Here is a 19240-nt window from a genome sequence, read left to right on the forward strand (position 1 = left end):
TGTTAATTATGTCAAACAAGCAGCTCCTTACTCTGACTGGTTATATTAGATTGTTGCATAACAGCTGTTGCTTCTTTGTATCATTTAAGTTATGTAATATGAGTGCAAACTAAATGAAATCAGCTTTGTTGGCATGAGGAAAAGAGATATTCAAGATCAAGTTTAATTGTCATTCTATCATACATATGTATGCAGCTAAATGAAACATTGTTCAGGGGCAAGGTGCAAAGCACAGTACATAAAGTTACATGCAGTGCACAGCACATATACTTACGCCACCATATAGTCACAAAATATTAGCACAAGTCCCTGAGTGACGTGACTTGAAGATAGATGGTGCCAAGTTTTTGGAAGAACAAACACACAACAGTTCTTCCACCCGGCCTGCAGGGGCCAGCCCTGAACCAGGCACAGATCCCAATGCGCCAGCCATGCCTCTTGTTCTCTCCAGTACCTCCTCCCTAGGGAGGCTGTAACAGGTGACACTGCAGCATTTGGGCCTGGTCAGTGCAACAAGCGAGGCCATGCAGCCTTCCCCACCCCTGTTAGGTCTTACCAATGAACTTGACTTGCATTATTATTTATTATCAATGGCCAACAGTATCTTGCGATCACAAGAAAAACATTTAATACAAACATTTACAATATTGTTTTGCACCCAGAGAGGCCACTGCGACCAAGTGTGCTGCCATCATTTTGGAAGATGTTAATGTTTCAGATAATAGATGCTACAAGTTTGATGTATCTTGGACAACATTTTTTCCCAGTTATTTAATTCAGTTAGGAGCAAATGTAGGTTAGCAATGGGAGTTATTGTTCAATATAATTTTGATTTATTTCAGCCAGGTTCTGTTAAAGTTTATTTTCAATTTGATCTCTGAATAATCCAGCTGTCCTGAAAACGCAAATATTGGAGACAAGCTCTTTATCTGAGGCAATGATGGTCTTGTCACAAAGTATTTTCATGTTAGCAGACAAATGCTGCTCAGTCCTCATATTTGACAATATTTTCCAAGTCTCAAGCAGATGGAGATGGATACCATCAATCTTGAAGAGGAAGAACGAAAAGCTAATGCAAAGTTGAAAGCAATCTATACCCAGAAAGCCAAGCTGGTTTCAGAGTTAACACAGCTTATTAAGGTATGATTCAAAGGAATTTATGGAACAATTCATAAATATTGCTCCATGACTCTAAATCTCTGGCAAAATACCTTGAAAAGTATGTGAGGAAATTATGTTAGTGTAATAATTTTGGTTTTGTTAAGAAAAATCACAAATGTGTTTAACTATCATTACATAGATCTGTACTCTTTAGTAAAGCAATAGTAATTGTGAAAGTTATTACAAATACTTAAATTTTTGTATGAAATTAATTCTATTTTAGGCAAATCTTTTCCATATTTTCTGGGATTGTCCTAAATTAAGTCTATATTGGGAAGGTATTCATAGAACATTAGTTAAGGTACTTAGGACCCAGATACCTCTGAACTTTAAGACGCTCTATTTGGGGCATGTATTGTTTCTTGAACAGAAGGAAGACATAAAGTTACTGCAGGCCCTTTTAGCGGCAAGTAAGAAATCAATCGCTAGAAAGTGGCTAAATCCAATACCACCTACATTAGAAGATTGGCACAAAATTATCTTGGAAATATTTAAAATGGAAAAGTTGACTTACTCCCTGAGAATTCAAAAAGAAAAATTTTATCAAATGTGGAATAAATGGATTGAATATATAACCCCAATGCGAGCAGACTTTAGATGAATCTCCTAATGATTTATACTGCTCTTCTCATCAACACAATAATATTGCTAATGTAAGCACTCCTAGTCTAAATGTTTACTGTTTTTGGTTTTTTTGTTTGGAAAATAGAGAATTAATACAAGTAAAGGAAAAGATTTGGGTAAGGGATAAAAAATGATAAAATTAAGTAAATAAGTACATAAGGATCGGATAAGCATGAACAAGTTAGGATATAAACACCTACAATGGTTGTTACATAGGCTTACACACAACATTTTGGACCAGAAGAAGTGATCCAGAAGAGATGTATAGAAACTATTACTAATCCACTATTATTACTACTTTTCTTAACAATTAATACCATTACTTAGCCTAATAGATTAGAATTTCTACTGTACATAATTATCTATTTAAATGTCTAATTTTTTCTTATATCATCTCAATATGTACTTAAGAATGTATAAATAATTATAGTTTTATACATATAAAAAAAATGGAAAAGGTCATACATGTGAAAGAAGTACATGATACTTGTGAATTCTTTATCCAAATAAAAAATAAAATTTTAAAAAAAAGAAATTAATTCTATTTTATTTGCTTTGTTAACTTATTCAAAAATGAACAATGAGACGACAGAGTTTTAGACTTTTGTACTATGGGGAGGGGGGGAAGACTTGACATTATCTCTACCTCTCATGTGATGTGATCTATTCTGTGTAAGTGCATTGTTATGCTTCTGAAAGACTTGGAGCTTGTATTACTGCAGTGAAATTTGTGAAGTACAGATATCTTGGTTTCATTTTTGCTATTGTTTAATTTGTCATTGTTTTTGTTAAAGGAAAATGCAGTTGATGGAATGGAAAATTCTTTAGCATCCAAAGTTTAAGTAAATTTATTATCAAAGTCATTGAGGCAGGTTACCACATTCTTCTTGCGCACTGGTAAAATTAAAGCCTGTTCGAAGCAGATTGGTACTGCAGACTTCCAAAGCATTAATAATGTCAGTGAACACTCCGGATCTTCAGTTCTCAGCCATGTACTCTGCCTGGGCCAGATGCTTTTCTATCATCCTCCTCAAGGATGCTCTCATGTTGGCCTCAGATTCTGAAATTGCTGGATCATTGGGGATGGTGGGAGTCTGAAGTTTCTCTGTTTTGTTGGTCAAAAATAGCAGAGAATACACTGTGCCTGGATCAGAGCCCTGCAAGTATACATTCCTGGTGATAGTGAATACTGTGTAATATTGGGTTCAACCCTGCGCCCCTAAGAGCAAGAACAAAGGTGCGAAAGATCTTAATATGTGACATTCTCTTTGCCGATGACGCTGCTATAACCTCTCACACCAAACAGCAACTACAAACTCTCATGGACCGCTTCTCTAAGGCATGCAAGGACTTCAGGCTTACCATCAGCGTAAAGAAAACAAATGTCCTTGTCCAGAACATAGTGGAGACACCTGTCATTACCATCGACGATTACAATCTAGAAGTCGTCCACAAGTTCACGTACTTGGAGTTGACCATTAGCGACACTCTCTCCCTGGATGCTGAAATCAATAGGCGTATCAGCAAAGCAACATTGATCCTTGCTGGACTCTCCTCGCAGGTTTGGGAGAATCCGGAACTTGCTACAAAGACCCAAGACTGCCGTGTACATTGCATACATTATCAGCACCCTCCTGTATGGTAGTGAGACTTGGACCATCTACTTCAAACAGGAGAAGAAACGCAATAGTTTTCACCTGCGCAACCTTCGCCGCATCCTCTGCATCACCTGGAGAGGCAAAGTTCCAAACTCTGAAGTCCTCTCCCACACTGGACTTCCCACAATGTTCACGCTTTTAAGACAACGCAGACTGCGCTGGCTGGGCCATGTCCATCATATGAAGGATGGTAGACTGCCCAAGGACATCCTCTGTGGAGAACTAGCAACAGGCAAGAGGAACGTTGGTAGACCCCAGCTTCACTTCAAGGACCTCTGCAAGCATGACATGAAAGCCTTAAAAATCAACACAGAGTGCTGGGATGATTCAGCAGATGACCGCAACAAATGGCGAGGTACCCTTCAGCAACACCTAGAGCAAGGCGAAAGAGTGATCCTGAGTCAGTTTGAGGAGTGGAGAGCTAAATGGAGAGCACAGCGGACAACAATTCCACGACACCCTACACATGCAGCAGCTGTGGCAGAGCCTACCATTCCAGGATCGGCCTCAATAGCCGCAGTCAACACTGCTCGAAAAATTAGTGACTACCAGAGGCACAGTACCCATGGTCAATCACGACCGACGGAGGCCACACATAACATTGGGTAATCCGGGTGAAGGAGTCAACATTTCATCAGAGCTATCATATAACAGTTCAGAACTCCAGCTCATAAAGAAGCTGAGCATACTCCCCTAGCCTTTGCACTCTTATGTACAGTACAAGTTAACATTTATCATTACTTTTATCCTTTTTTTTTAATGTTTCCACTGTTTTAAGCATCTTTTTATCATCTGGGAAGTTGGCTAGACCATTCACTGAAATAATCATTAATTCATTTATAGTTGCATACAAAACATAATTATCAATCATTGAAATGACAGATAATGTATTGTAAACCTTGTGCTGAAACAGTCTTTTCCACCGTTTCCTACTTAGAATGCTATGTAGAATTTCCAGTCCACTGAAATTGGCAGCATAAATAAACAATCTGTTGTAGCTGTTCACAGGTGCAATAGGTAATGTAGGGTTTCCGATGGGATTGAGAGGTAGTATGCACAGTTACGCTTGTGACCTTTTGTTTCTAGACCTGCATGAGGCTGAACATGGATAAAGTTGGCTTTGTTCTTGAAAACACATTATTAAGTTATGAAAAGAATCAGCTGGAAACAGAATTTAAAGAATCTACTGTGGAACAAAAAATGAAAGAGGTATAGTTACCACGCTTTATGCTGATGTATTCTGAGGTTGATGAATGAAATTCTTTTCCCAGCACTGTTTTTGTGGGTACTACACCAATACGTTATTTTTCCTAACTTGATTTTATACACACATTTTAGTAGCCTTCATATTTATCGACATTGGGTTTGAGAAATTAATACCCCATACAAAATGACATTGATTCAGTTATTATTCTCGCATGATGCAAGTGTTGCCTTCTGCATTTAAAGTTGTACTTGATGCTTGCCATTTTTTTGTTAAGTAACTGCGTTCTCTTATGTAGGATTATAGTGTAGAAGTTGCTCATTTGGCCAAATAAGTCTGTACCAGTGCTCATAATATTATTTTAATTATGGATATAGCAACAGTACAGAGAGCTGGATGAAAAAAAGCACAAACTTTTGAATATGTGTAAGGAGCGTATGAAAGCAGCCAGGGAGATCTGTGACTTGGATCCAAATCAGAGTGACATTCCTCCAGAACTGATGACGGTAAGTAAAAATGAATTGCTGAATTGTACCATTATGCAGAGACAAAAATGTGGAAAATTACAGACCTGGCATGTCATCTCTCTGCAGTGGTGATTCTAATGAGTAGTCTACCATTGTCCATTTATTAATGGGAGTTAAGTGTGTGGTTACAATGGTTCAGAATAAATAAAGAATGGATTGATCATGGATTAAACAAAATGAAATGACTCAAAAGTAAAAACAGTAAATTCATAAGACCAGTCAAAAGTCATGAAACTTCATTGTATTTGATGTTAATTTTAAATTGTAGAAGTGTTGCCTCACTAAAAACATGGATAAGTTTAATGAAAGTGGACAATGAGCTTTAACTTGTGTATGTATGCTATTAAATCAATACAGTAGAATACATGAAGGCATTTTCCACAATACATCATCAACGTGCAGAATTCCAACTGGTTGCATCACCACCTGGTATGAAGGCTCCAATACCAAGGATCGAAAGAGGCTGCAGAGGGTTGTAGTTTAGCTGGCTCCATCCTCAATATCCAGCACAAGCCTCCCCACTATCAAGAGCATCTTTAAAAGGCGGAGCCGTGATTAAGGAGCTCACCATCTGGGACATACCCTCGTGTCATTACTACTATTAGAGGGAGATACAGGAGGCTGAAGATACACACTCAACGTTTTAGGAACAGTTTCTTCTCCTCCACCATTAGATTTATGAATAATCCACGAACATTATCTTACTATTTACTTTATTGTAGCTTAGTAATTTTTATGTCTTGCACTGTACTGCTGCCACAAAATAACAAATTTCATGATATGTCAGTGTTAATAAACCTGATTCTGATTCTGAAACAAGTCATTCAGCATACTGTATCATGCCAAGCATAGAGTACCCATTTATATTAATTGCATATACCAGTTCTTAGTGTGTTTTGGTGATTCAAATATCATCTCATTGCTTATATTTAAGTACTTAGATGAAATTTGATATTACAATATTTCTAATTAATTTTGTAAAGGATGAGTAATCTTCCATATTGATGCTGGGTAGTGATCTGCTGAGTTCAGCCATGGAATGTATAGGTTTTTTTTATGCTACTTCATGACACTACCTGAAGTAGCATAATTTGCAGCAGTTCAATACATGATCACATTTGTTATTGAATATAGGGAAAGATTATACTCTAGAAAACAAGTCTGGTTGGTAAAAGTCTGTTCAAGAATGATGTTGTAAGGATACTGGTTTGAGCAGAAAGGCGGGCTGTGTTATTGGTACTGTTATTTAGGTTGTACTGGGAGGTTGAAGTTTCTTTTATTACTATTTGTCTGATGACTGATGAGCATGGCAAATAGTTGATCGATGGCTAAGCATGATTTGTATTTATTTTTGTTATTCTTCTGTGTACGCAGGAATAAGCCTATTGAGCAACCCTATCCTACAGTAATCATTTTATTAACCAACTGTATCATTCTATTTCTATTACTAAAAATCATACTGGTAGTTTCATTTGTCCTTTTTTTTTGTCTAGGCATTTCAGAGTCTTCCCAATTCCCTGGATGAAATAGATGCTTGCCTTAATGAGGAGAAGTCAAGAGCATCATGTTTTACAGGCTTGAATTTTTCAGTAAGGGCATATTTTTGTTTTAACATTTACAGTTCAGAGTTTTAATAAATGAAATCAGCAATTTTGTGTTGAAAGCAATGTCAAAAGTCCCACTTTGAGACTTTTCGGAAATTGAATACGGCCTATAGATTTTTTTTTAGTGAAGAAAGGCTCAGATTGTAGTTACATATTTCAAAATATTCAAACGCTAACAACTGGAAAGAAATTGCATTTACTTCGCTCTTTTTTCATGACTCTTAAGTATTCCAAACCATTCCAGAGAACATTTTGAGTATAAATAGAATCTTTCTTCCGCCACTTTTCATCAGATAAGCGGGTTCAAAGTGTCTGCTTTTGTGGTTTATAACTCTGAATTACTGACTGAATTACTCTGCAGCATCATCAACTTGATAATCCAAATGGTCTTTTCCTTAAGCAACCTAAATCTAAATCTGCTGAGTGAATACTAATACGGGTTGAGCACCCTTTTTCCAAAAATGCAAAATCCATAAACCTCCGAAATCCAATTTTTTTTTTTTTTTTTTTGAGCAGTGACATGATGCCCCGATGGAAAATTCCACAAGGCACTGAAGAAACCCAGGTTTCTGAGAAGCGACTTCACATATCCCGAGTAGGGCTTTGTTGCCACCAATTTATTTTCAGCAGTCTTCACAGCCAGATCTTTGTGCATAGTTCACAGTCAGATCTTTGTGCATAGTTCACAGTAACAACAATGTGTTTATACTTATTCTTTGCACTGTGCTAATGACGAATGGAGATGATAATGTTAACACAGTAGAAAAGATGCCCATAGACGACATGGTGAAAATGTGTGGTGGACTAATTGAAGGGCTAGAGCAGCATGCATTTATAACAGAACGAGCAAGGGCAGCAGGGTAACGTAGTGGTTAAACACTTTACAATGCCAGCGACACGGGTTCAATCCCTACCGCCATCTCTAAGGGAGTTTGTACATTCTCCCCATGACTGTGTGGGTTTCCTTCGGGTCCTCCGGTTTTCTCCTATGATCCAAAGACGTGCCAGTTGGTAGGTTAATTGGTTATTGTAAATTATCCCTTGATTAGGCTAGGATTAAATTGGGGGATTGCTGGGCAGTGCAGCTTGAAGGACCTACTCTGCCCAGTACCCCAAAAAAAATAAAGAAATCATGTTGGTTTATAAAATCAAAAAATTGCTACGATAGAAACCCTTGTTAATGAGGCAGATGACACTAAGGAAAAAACATTTTTTTAAAAATCTGAATTTCATCTCCACCTAAAAGCCCATGTTTGAATGTAACATGACCAGCAACACTATTTTGTTAAAAGTAAAATGTTGACTTTTTCATAGTTTTCATTGCATTTACCTGTAATTAAATTCAATCTTTTGTTTTATATGTTACATAAACCCAAAAAAGTAAAATGCTAATACTGCGTACTGTAACCTTTTAATCAAAACATGACAACATAAATGGAGACTGAAAGCCTGCCGTTGATTGTTTCTGTTCAACAACTGATTCAGATATTCTCCCAATGTTGTTGTTGTTACCTTGTACATGCTATTATATACAATTACTATAATGAAAATATAATTTTTACTGTTAGGTGCATATGTGTAATGAACAAGTGTAAGACAGACTGCTTACCGAGAGCACATAAATTCAGAGTTGTTCAGGATGTGTATAAGCTGTATGTGTAATATAAATGGATTTTGTGTCTAGACTTGAGTCACATCCCCAAGCTACTTCAGTATGTAGATGCAAATATTCCAAAATCCGAAACAATTCTGTCCCAAGCATTTTAGATAAGGGGTGCTCAACCAGTATTAAGTATTGTAAAATTAAAATACTGCAGTTAGATTGTCATTTCACTTAGAAGGAAAGTTTGTGAACTTCTCTACTTATGTTGGAATATGCTTTTGCTAAGTCACCTAATGGAAATTGGATATGCAGGGTCAATTTACAAGCAGCAGGCTCTCGCAAATAGCAGTCAAAGTGTTAACCACAAACGGATGATCTGGTCAGTTCCATTTACATAGTTAAAAAAACTGAGTTGTGCATACGGAAGTATTTGTAATTCAACTGAATATGCTATTGTATATAATGACATGGGGAATAAATATTGCTACAGTAAATATATTGGGCAGTCAGAAGGCTATCCTCAGTGAGAAATACTTGACAAAAAGCTCTTAGATGTGAGAAGATTATTGAGATGTACTGAGTGAAATTAGGTTTTGATAATAACATGCACTGATTTCTGTTGAATTAATAAGCTGTATGAAATTTATCTTCTTAGGTTGTGGATGAATACAAGCGGAGGAAGCAAGAAATAGAAAATTTATCTGATGAGCTAAATAAAAAAAAGAACGAATTAGAAAATTACAAGCTGAATATCTCACAGGTTATTGGATTAATACTTTGACAACTATATTAACGTTGATTTGGATTTTTAAGTTTTTTTTACAAACTGTTAATGTGAGTCAATGTCCTTTCTTCTCTCTGTAGGTAAAAGAAAGATGGCTAAATCCCTTAAAGCAGCTAGTTGAACAAATTAATGAGAAATTTAGCGAGTATTTCCGCTCAATGCAGTGTGCAGGTGAAGTTGACCTCCACACAGACAGTGAGGTAAGACCTTGTATGTTAGCACTGATATATCAATAATGCAGGTACTATTATTTACCTAGTGGTTTAACCCTTGAGTGAGATGCAATTCCTTCCTTCACCCCAGATGTAGACTGTTACTGGTAAGATTTATAAAATTAACTGCACCTGCAATATCCTAAGAAGTGTCTGCCATTCTTCATTAACTTGTTCATTTCCCTTCGCTGCAGTTGAGGGATTATTCCCTGAATGTACAATTGCCTTTTTGAATATTGCATTCCTATGACTTGCTGAAGTAGTATGACATAGCAGTAGTCTTGATGCTTCTTTATTCCCTCTGCTGTTTTTTTCTCTTCTGCTAATGTATCTACTGATGGACATTGGCCCAAATTATACATAATACCCATGCCTTGAATGTGCTTACTTGTAGTCCTATGTGCAGCATTGTCCTTTTTCAGCTGAGCGTCCCTTAGTCACAGCAAGCCTGTGAAGTAGAGTGGTCTGTAAGCAGTGACTAGGCCTTAGGAACTTTAGGGATTGCTTCTGAATTACCTTGCCTTTCAGATAGTCCTTTTCAGCACTGACACTTAGAAACAACTGAAATGTATATAATTTCAAAAAAAAATCGGTTTAGTTAAAAATATGTGAAACTGCTGTAAATTCATTAAAAATATAAAACAAAAATCTTTCACTGGATTCTTACCCTCTGACTGCCAAGTGTACTTAACAGGTTTGCACTAGACAAACAATTATCCTACCATGTAGCTGGGGGAAGGGGGCAGATGTGAAATGTGGCTGTGTTTTCAGTTTAGGGTGATACACAACTGCCTCAGTATTCAGTGGTGAAGTCCATTGGCAGCCACACAGTCATCTGATCTAGTGCTTTCAGTTTAAAGTAAATTTATTTAAGTGCATGTATGTTACAATATACTACCCTGAGATTCATTTTTCTTGCGGGAATTCACAGTAGATAACAAATAAATACAATGGAAACAATGAAGAACTACACACAAAGACAGATGAACAACAGTGGAGTTCTCCCCTGCTTCACTGCTGGTGCAGAAACTGAGCGATGACCCACAAGAGGGACATAAACAATCCAACCTACTATGTTCTCTACATATTGCTGAAATCTGTTGCAATTTGAATGAGAGGTGAATGACACAGCTATTTAAATTCAGTTTTATGAGCTTAACCATTTCTTTTACTAAGTAGGGAAACTCCTTGAATACTTAACTACATTGTTTCATATTCACACTCATCACCTATGTCATTTAGAAAGTTGTTGTCTTAAAATATAAAAAAAAGAGGTGCTGACTAAATAATATTATCTAAATGCTCAAACAAACTTGATCAGAAGTTAATCAAAAGTGTGACCAGGCCAAAAAACACCATGACCCTGCTCCACCATTGTGGTTGATCTTTTAACGAGTTCCCTTTGCTAGTAATTTACTGCATCCCTTGAATGCTTTCTAAACCTAAGTTTTTACTCCTGAAGTAGAGAATTCCAATCCTTCTCTCAGCCCTAACTGATTGACTTCCACACCTGAGGAATCAGATCTTTCACATCTCCCCCATAGATATTCCTCAAATCTTCTATATCACAATCAGGTCCTTCCAAACTCTATTGAATATAGGGCATTTTTAGGTCTCAGTGTTTCAATCCTATATGTGTTCTTCTCCCCACAGGAGGAATATGACAAGTATGGTATCCGAATTCGAGTGAAGTTTCGCAGCAGCACTCAGCTGCATGAACTCACCCAACATCACCAGAGTGGTGGAGAGCGAAGCGTCTCTACAATGCTCTATTTGATGGCACTGCAGGAATTAAACAGATGCCCCTTTCGTGTTGTAGATGAAATAAATCAGGTACTTCTATCAGTGCAAATTTTATTTCTTCCGCTCATTGAGAGTAACTATTTCAATGTTAAAGTTCCAGTGCAAAAACTATCATTGCATTTTACTGCACAGGAGGTCATTCGTCCCAGTGACTGTGCCAATATGATTTTCTTAATTTGAGGTATATACTGCTAGAATAACTTGGTTGCCCTTCTTCACAGTAGGGTAATAGGAACCTTTACTTCCAGCTAACAGGGCTTGCAGATCCCCAAACTGGTCAATCATTCATTATTCACTCAATCTTTGACCATAAGACATAGGAAAAGAATTAGGCCGCTTGGCCTATAGAGTCTGCTCCGCTATTCCATCATGGCTGATTTATTATCTCTTCCAACCCCATTCTGCTGCCTTCTCCCCATAATCTTTAATGTTCTTACTAATCAAGAATTATCAACTTCTTTAAATATACCCAATGACTTGTCTTCCACAGCCATCCGTGACAATAAATTCCACAGATTCACCACCCTCTGGCTAAAGAATTACCTCCTCTTGCGTATTCTAAAGGGATGTCCTTGTATTCTAAGGCTATACACTCTGGTCCTAAACCCTCCCTCCCTCCCCTTACCACTATAGGAAATGTCCTCTCCACATCTATCTTGGCCTTTCACTATTCAATAGGTTTCAATGAGATTCCCCTCATTCTTCTGAAGTCCTGTGAACACAGGCCCAGAGCCATCAAACTGTCCTCGTGTGTTTGTCCTTTCATTTTTGGGATCATTCTCGTGAACTTGCTCTAGACCCTCCCCAATGCCAGCACATCCTTTCTTAGATAAGGGGCCCAAAACTGCTCATAATACTCCATGCATTCTGAGCAATGTCGTATAAAGCCACAGCATTACATCTTTGCTTTTATATTCTGGTCCCTTCAAGATGAATGCTTATATTGAAATTGCCTTCCTTACCACTGACTTGACCTGCAAGTTAATCTTTAGGAAATCCTGCGCAAGAACTCCAAGTCCCTTTGCATCTCCAATTTAGGAATTCGCTCTCCGTATAGAAAATAGTATACACTTCTACTCCTCGTACCAAAGTGCATAACCATACACTTCCCTACACTGTACTCCATCTGCCACTCCTTTGCCATTTTTCTAATCTGTAAATCCTGCAGATTACTGCTTCCTTAGAACTACCTGTCCCTCCACCTATCTTTGTATCATCCGCAAACTTGGCCACAAAGTCATCAATTCCGTCATCCAAATAATTGACATATAAGATGAAAACAGTCAGTCCCAATATTGATCCCTGTGGAACACCACTAGTCACTAACAGCCAACCAGAAAAGACCCCACTTACTCCCATTCTTTGCCTCCTGCCAGTCGGCCAATCCACGCTAGTATCTTTCCTATAAAACCATGAGCTCTTCTATTGTTATGCAGCCTCAAGTGAGGCAACTTGTCAGAGGCCTTTTGAAATTCCAAGTTAACGACATCCACTGACTCTCTTCAGCTCCCTCTTTCAGAACCCTGCGGTGTTGTCCATCTGGTCCAGGTGATTTACCTACTTTCAGACCTTTCAGCTTCCTAAGCAGCTCCTCCTTAGTACTAGAGTCTACACTTACTTCTGCCCCCGATACTTACAAATTTCTGGCATGCTGCTGCTGTCTTCCACAGTGATGATTGGCGCGAAATACTTATTGAGTTCATCTGCCATATTTTTGTCCCCTAATACTACCTCTCCAGTGTCATTTGCCAGTGGTCCAATATCCACTGTTGCCTCGCTTTTACTCTTTATACATCTGAAATATCTTTTGATATCTTCTTTTATACTATTGATTAGTTTACCTTCATATATCATCCTTCTTGCAAAGGAGCAGTGATACAGATTTTATCTGCTGAATGGCTGTCACAATGGACACTTAATTCTCAAAAGTAATTGTCCACCTTTGCATGAATTAAGCATCCTGACATGGGAAATTTTTGCAATACATGTGGCAGAAGGGCTGACGTTTATTTTCTTTTGATGATTGCAGGGAATGGATCCCACCAATGAAAGAAGGGTTTTTGAAATGGTTGTGCGCGCTGCTTGCAAGGAAAACACCTCTCAGTATTTCTTTATTACGCCCAAGGTACATTGGCTGAACTTTAAGTTATGCAGTTGTTCTACTTAAGATTTATGTACAGTTTTGATAGTATACAGTTACCAGTAATAGAATCTTGCACTGCGGAATATGAAATCACTGCATTAATTTAAACTTGTATATACACTTGGTAGCCACTTTATTAGATTGATTCTGTACCTAATAAAGTGGCCACTAAATGTATTTTTGTGGTCTTCCGCTGCTGTAGCCCATCCACTTCAAGCTTTGATGTTTTGTGCATTCAGAGATGCTCCTCTGTCGTGTTGTAATGTGTGGTTATTTGAGCTACTGTTGCCTTCCTGTCAGCATGAGCCAGCCTGGCCATTCTCCTCTGGTCTCTCTCATTAACAAGCTATTTTCACCCACAAACTGCCATTCACTGGATGTTTTTTGTTTCTCACACCATTCTCTGTAAACTCTAGACACTTGTACATGAAAATCCCAGGAGATCAGCAGTTTCTGAAATACTCAAGCTATCCCTGTCTACCACCAACAATCATTGCACAATCAAAGTCACTTAGATCAAATTTCTTCCCCATTTTGATGTTTGCTTTGACCAACAACTGAACCTCTTGATCATGTCTGCATGTTTTTACGCATTAAGTTGCTGCTATGTGATTGGCTGATTAGATACTTGCATTAATGCGCTAGTTTACGGCTGGTCACTGAATGTATGTTCACTGAAACCAGAACGATTATTACAAAACAAAATGGTGATAGTTGAGTAAATAGCTATTTGATAGAACTTAACAAGTGTGTTATTAAAAGGGAACAATATAATATTTCAACCTTTTCTTGCAGTACTTTGCCTTTGTTTGCTTATTGCACTCATGCCCTTTTGGTTTCCTGCAGCTTTTACAGAACCTCACGTATGCTGACAACATGACAGTTCTGTGTGTTTACAATGGGCCACACATGCTGCCACCAGGCAAGTGGAATCTGAAGGCTTTCCTCAGGCGACGACGAAGAGTGCAGGTGCATAACTGAGAAACAGTGGACATTTCCCTTTTCACATCAATCATGTTTGCAGGCAAACAAGGTGCCTCATTTGGTAACTCAGAGCCATTTTCTGTATGCATTTACTAGTAAGTTTTCATTTTTAAATCTGCTTGTGCATTTGGAGATGGGGTGGTGGAGGAGATTTTGAGCAAATCTAAATGCCATATTGTCTGTGCCTGATGGTACTTTCTTGTCTGCTGTTTTTCAAATGAGCGACAGTAGTAAGCAGTTATTAGAATGTTAATATCTATTGTGACCCTGGAGAGTGGGTGTGTGTGTTTTGGGAATTATTTCTTTGACTGTGGAATGCTTGTTACATTAACAGAGAAATTGCAAAATACTTCTGTTGCACGCTTTGATGTATACTTTTTGCCAGACATCACTGCTACGTGCACATCTACTGGTGCAGTTACATTTGATCCTGGGCTGTCTTGACCCTAACATGACTATTGTACAGAGTTATTAAAAAAATGGGAGCCAGTTTTTCTCTCAGTAAAGTTAAATTACTCCCTTAAGGATTGCTTGTTCATGTTCCTGGATATGAGCACCTGTTTGTGACTCCAATGAATTTTATGAAGCAAATTCCCAGTAAAATGCTGCTGGGTGTCCAGTATTGACTGATAAATTTATTGTGACACTTGTATCAGTATGGATTGAAGATGTATAAGGTAATTCCCTCTTAGGAAAGCAAAAATCTACTTTCTTCAAATGCATTTTGTTTCAAAGTTGTGCCTCCCAGTTAGAGAATTAGTAGCCAAGATGCTCTTGGGTAACAGAGCAGCTCCCTGTGTACAACAGCAAATTAACTTATTTTAAATAAATAAAATTAATCCACATTGCAGTATAGAGAAAAGTGGTTCTACTGTCAAATGTGAACTGTAATGTACACATAATTTCTGAGCACTGCAGGAAAACTAATTTGCATGTTCCAGTCAAGATTCTTGTTACGTAGTAAGGGAATAATATGAAGGCCATTGATTGTATATTTAAATAGGTTGTCAGGAGGATAATCTGTTGCAGATTTAACCAGTGCTGAACTGGCAACTTGTTAAATTGTGTGCCTTGTACATTATTTTTATATACAAGACTCGTCAAGTGTCCTGTCTGCTCCTGAAACCACCTGATTGGAAGGTTGTTGTTAAATCCCCCTTAATTCATCCATGGTGTAGTACCGTGGGCAAGGCTGGCATCTTGGTCTTCAATAATACTATTTTTTAAAAAAAGAGGTTTTAATCTGTTTGCTGACATAATTCAAATTTGGGAAGGTTTGGTGTTCAAAGAGTTACCTATTTAAAATTTTGATGCTTGCCTTATTTTTCTAAGTAATTGAAATCACAATATTTAGTGTCCTATTGATGGAAATGTTTTTTTATTAATGTGGTCCACAACTTTTATCATGTAACTTACCAACCTGCACCTTTTTAATGAAAGAAAACATAATTCCATTTGTTTCGGAGATGTCTGCCTATTAGTCCCTGCCTGTCTCTTCTCAATCTCCCCGTACTTGTTGTAACTCTTGCCTTGATCCAATAATGGCTTTTGTGAAAAGCCAATAAAATGTCATATTTATACTTTCAATTACTCCTGAAAGGGGTAGATCTGGGATGTGATTCTAGAATCTGTCCTTTTTTTCACCTTCATTGAAACTGACACATTTAATTATTGAATTCCTTCACATTGGCTTTTGGAGATATCTGTTAATTAGTATTACTTCCTCTTGTGCATTTTTGTAAAATTCCTTTTGAAGACTTTTGTGTTAGAACTTTGTTTTGAGAACTCATTTGTTTGATATTTCTAATGTCTATTTGTGTTATTTTGTCTTAAAAGAAAATAATTACCCTTTGAAATAATGTGTCTATGTACGAAGTTAAATAAATAACTTATTTTTACAGTCTGTCATTTTTGAGCTCATTTGAATCATTTTATGTATCAATATATGTAGGGTCTAGTCAACACTGGAATCATTTTGTGAAAAAGAAATCCTTGTTTTAAGATTAATAACAAATAAGCATTGTTTATCGTGTATTCCATGACTTAAAATCCTGCAGTGGACTAATCTGCTAGAGCTTGTAGTGATTAGAAATCAAATACACTACAGCCCTCTCTGGAAGATTGAATATGGCTAATAGGAATCTAGTAGCTATTTCCCTGCTAGATTGCATTAATGTGGTTTGCAGACTGGTTAAATAGGCAGTGAGATTACAGGATTCTGGACCTGATTGATGCTGGTGAGGAAACAAGCTGCTGCATGAAGAGGGGGCAATACCATTGAGTAAACCTTTTGAACATGAGCAGTATAATGGCAGAACAAATGAATATCAATAAACAAAGTATGAAATAGGCTGACCCAATCTTGTAACACACATCAAAGTTGCTGGTGAACGCAGCAGGCCAGGCAGCATCTGTAGGAAGAGGTGCAGTCGACGTTTCAGGCCGAGACCTTTCGTCAGGACTAACTGAAGGAAGAGTGAGTAAAAGATTTGAAAGTGGGAGGGGGAGATCCAAAATGATAGGAGAAGACAGGAGGGGGAGGGATGGAGCCAAGAGCTGGACAGGTGATAGGCAAAAGGGGATATAAGGTGCCACACTCAGGTTGGAGGAACAACACCTTATATTCCGTCTGGGTAGCCTCCAACGTGATGGCGTGAACATCGACTTCTCTAGCTTCCGCTGGTGCCCTACCTCCCCCTCGTACCCCATCTGTTATTTATTTTTATGCACACATTCTTTCTCTCACTCTCCTTTTTCTCCCTCTGTCCCTCTGAATATGCCCCTTGCCCATCCTCTGGGTCCCCCCCCCCTCCATCTTTCTTCCTGGAACTCCTGTCCCATGATCCTCTCGTATCCCCTTTTGCCTATCACCTGTCCAGCTCTTGGCTCTATCCCTCCCCCTCCTGTCTTCTCCTATCATTTTGGATCTCCCCCTCCCCCTCCAACTTTCAAATCCCTTACTCACTCTTCCTTCAGTTAGTCCTGACGAAGGGTCTCGGCCTGAAACGTCGACTGCACCTCTTCCTAGAGATGCTGCCTGGCCTGCTGCGTTCACCAGCAACTTTGATGTGTGTTGCTTGAATTTCCTGCATCTGCAGAATTCCTGTTGTTGACCCAATCTTGTAAAGCTTTTGTATGAAAAGCAGAAAGCTAACTACTGACAGCATTTCTATCAGTACAGCAACAAGGCTTGTTTCTATATTCTTTCCAAAAGGCAGATGCCAAAATTTGCTTTCATATCAAGATATAGTACAAGCTGTACGTCTATATCAGTGAAGAGATATTATTCATGGCACAATAAAGCAAAATTATACATTCTCACTAATAGTATTTATGGACAATTAAATGCTGAATTAAAGAGTGGAATATTTTTAAAAAAATTTTGTTCATTAAAGAAGAGTTTGTATTCATTGGGGGGGGGGATTGCTAGTCTCCTTAATGAAACTAAATAGCCATCTCTGAAATATGCAGACTCTGCTTCAGTTATTAGTTTAACTGGCCTTTCCTGCTACTGTACAGGTAAGTTGTAGAGTATGGTGATAATTGATGGGAATGTGGGAAGAATAAATTACAGTAAAATTTGGTGGGGGGTGAGATTGCTAATAGACATAGCATATACAGAGTGGGCTCAATGACCACCTCTGTAACAAAGAAATATGAAAATGATGTTGCTACTCCAATAAGGACAGTGGAGATTTCCTATTGGCTTTGTTCTGGGAGACTGATAGGTTACAATGACGGACAGATGCTTGTTCATGTACTCATTGGTTTGCAGTCTACTGTTAGATAGTAGAGCCTGTTTTAAGTATATTTAGTATGAGCACTGTCTAGTGTGGGACAGTAGCTACAAGGGATGGAACAATGCAATCTGTTGCAAGAGAGTTTTTTCTGTGCTATGTTAAGTTATATACTTTATATAAATGATGGGATATCCAACTTTTTAATTCAGTGAAAGGTTTATATTTGCCAAATAGAAATTGAATTGAGTTGTTATTTTGAGTCTAATTGAGAGTCAGGAGGCTGGCTAGTACCAGAAGGAAGTTATTTGCGCTATTCTTGGCTGTTTGATGCTTGTTAAAATCTGATTTCAGAAAAATTCTTGTACAATTACAATGAAGGATCAGTTAAAAGCTTTGAGCAATTTCATATTCATGAATTTTTTTAGATGAGAGATTCAGATTACTAATTCATTTTTAAAAATCACTGAAATCAAAAATTACTGCCACTGATTTTGTGGGAGAGGCACCTAAAATGAGATAATGTTTTTGGGCAAGCAATGTCCTTACTCTGTGAAGCCTGAGCAGTCTGTGTCGGTGTCAAGGTCGGCACAAAATAGTTGAGCCCTTCTGCACATTGCATTTATGGAAGCCCATACACCATGCCGCATTCCACCCAGGCAGTGTATATGAACCTGGTGTTGGCCCTGTGCCTAGTTAAAGCCTGTGGTCAAAGGCGGTTTGGTCATTTAAATACAAGTTTCTCACGTGTAGTATGGCTAACCTGTGACTCATTTTATTTCCAAAGATGATGAATGGCATTTAGATAGGCACATGAACAGGAAGATAATGGAGGGAGGTGGACCATTTACAGGCAGGTGGATTGGCTTCATGGTCAGCACAGACAGAATGGGACTAAAGGGCCTGTACCTATGCAGTACTGTTCCATATTCAGATCATAACATTTCCCACCTGTCAATCAGTAACCAATCTCAGTTACAAAAATTCAATTTCCACTCCCAACCGTACAACTTTTTTAAGTTTCAGGTCAATAGCAAAGTATTGAAGATGTTGTTCCTCTGAAATAAAAAAATGAAAATGCCAGAAATGCATAACGGACCAAACAGTATCTTCCAAGGGATTAACTGATAAAGATTTAGATTGACAATTAAGTTGTTTAAATGTTAACTGCATTTCTTCCTTTATAGTTGCTGCTG

The 19240-nt window shown here is 38.0% G+C and overlaps 1 protein-coding gene across 1 annotated transcript in view; it reads left to right on the forward strand.

Annotated features, from left to right (window-relative positions):
* smc5 (structural maintenance of chromosomes 5) overlaps nucleotides 1-16205 on the forward strand; it is a 62587-nt gene extending 46382 nt beyond the window's left edge. The window contains exons 16-24 of the mRNA XM_072258107.1: nucleotides 1017-1140; nucleotides 4530-4652; nucleotides 5025-5153; nucleotides 6668-6763; nucleotides 9037-9141; nucleotides 9246-9365; nucleotides 11031-11210; nucleotides 13210-13305; nucleotides 14170-16205. Coding sequence (XP_072114208.1) covers nucleotides 1017-1140; nucleotides 4530-4652; nucleotides 5025-5153; nucleotides 6668-6763; nucleotides 9037-9141; nucleotides 9246-9365; nucleotides 11031-11210; nucleotides 13210-13305; nucleotides 14170-14304 — 1108 coding nt within the window. The 3' untranslated portion in view covers nucleotides 14305-16205. The remainder of the gene's footprint in view (nucleotides 1-1016; nucleotides 1141-4529; nucleotides 4653-5024; nucleotides 5154-6667; nucleotides 6764-9036; nucleotides 9142-9245; nucleotides 9366-11030; nucleotides 11211-13209; nucleotides 13306-14169) is intronic.
* The last annotated feature ends 3035 nt before the right edge of the window (nucleotides 16206-19240 follow it).

This window comes from Mobula birostris, chromosome 5, assembly GCF_030028105.1.
Source record: "Mobula birostris isolate sMobBir1 chromosome 5, sMobBir1.hap1, whole genome shotgun sequence".
NCBI lineage: Eukaryota > Metazoa > Chordata > Chondrichthyes > Myliobatiformes > Myliobatidae > Mobula > Mobula birostris.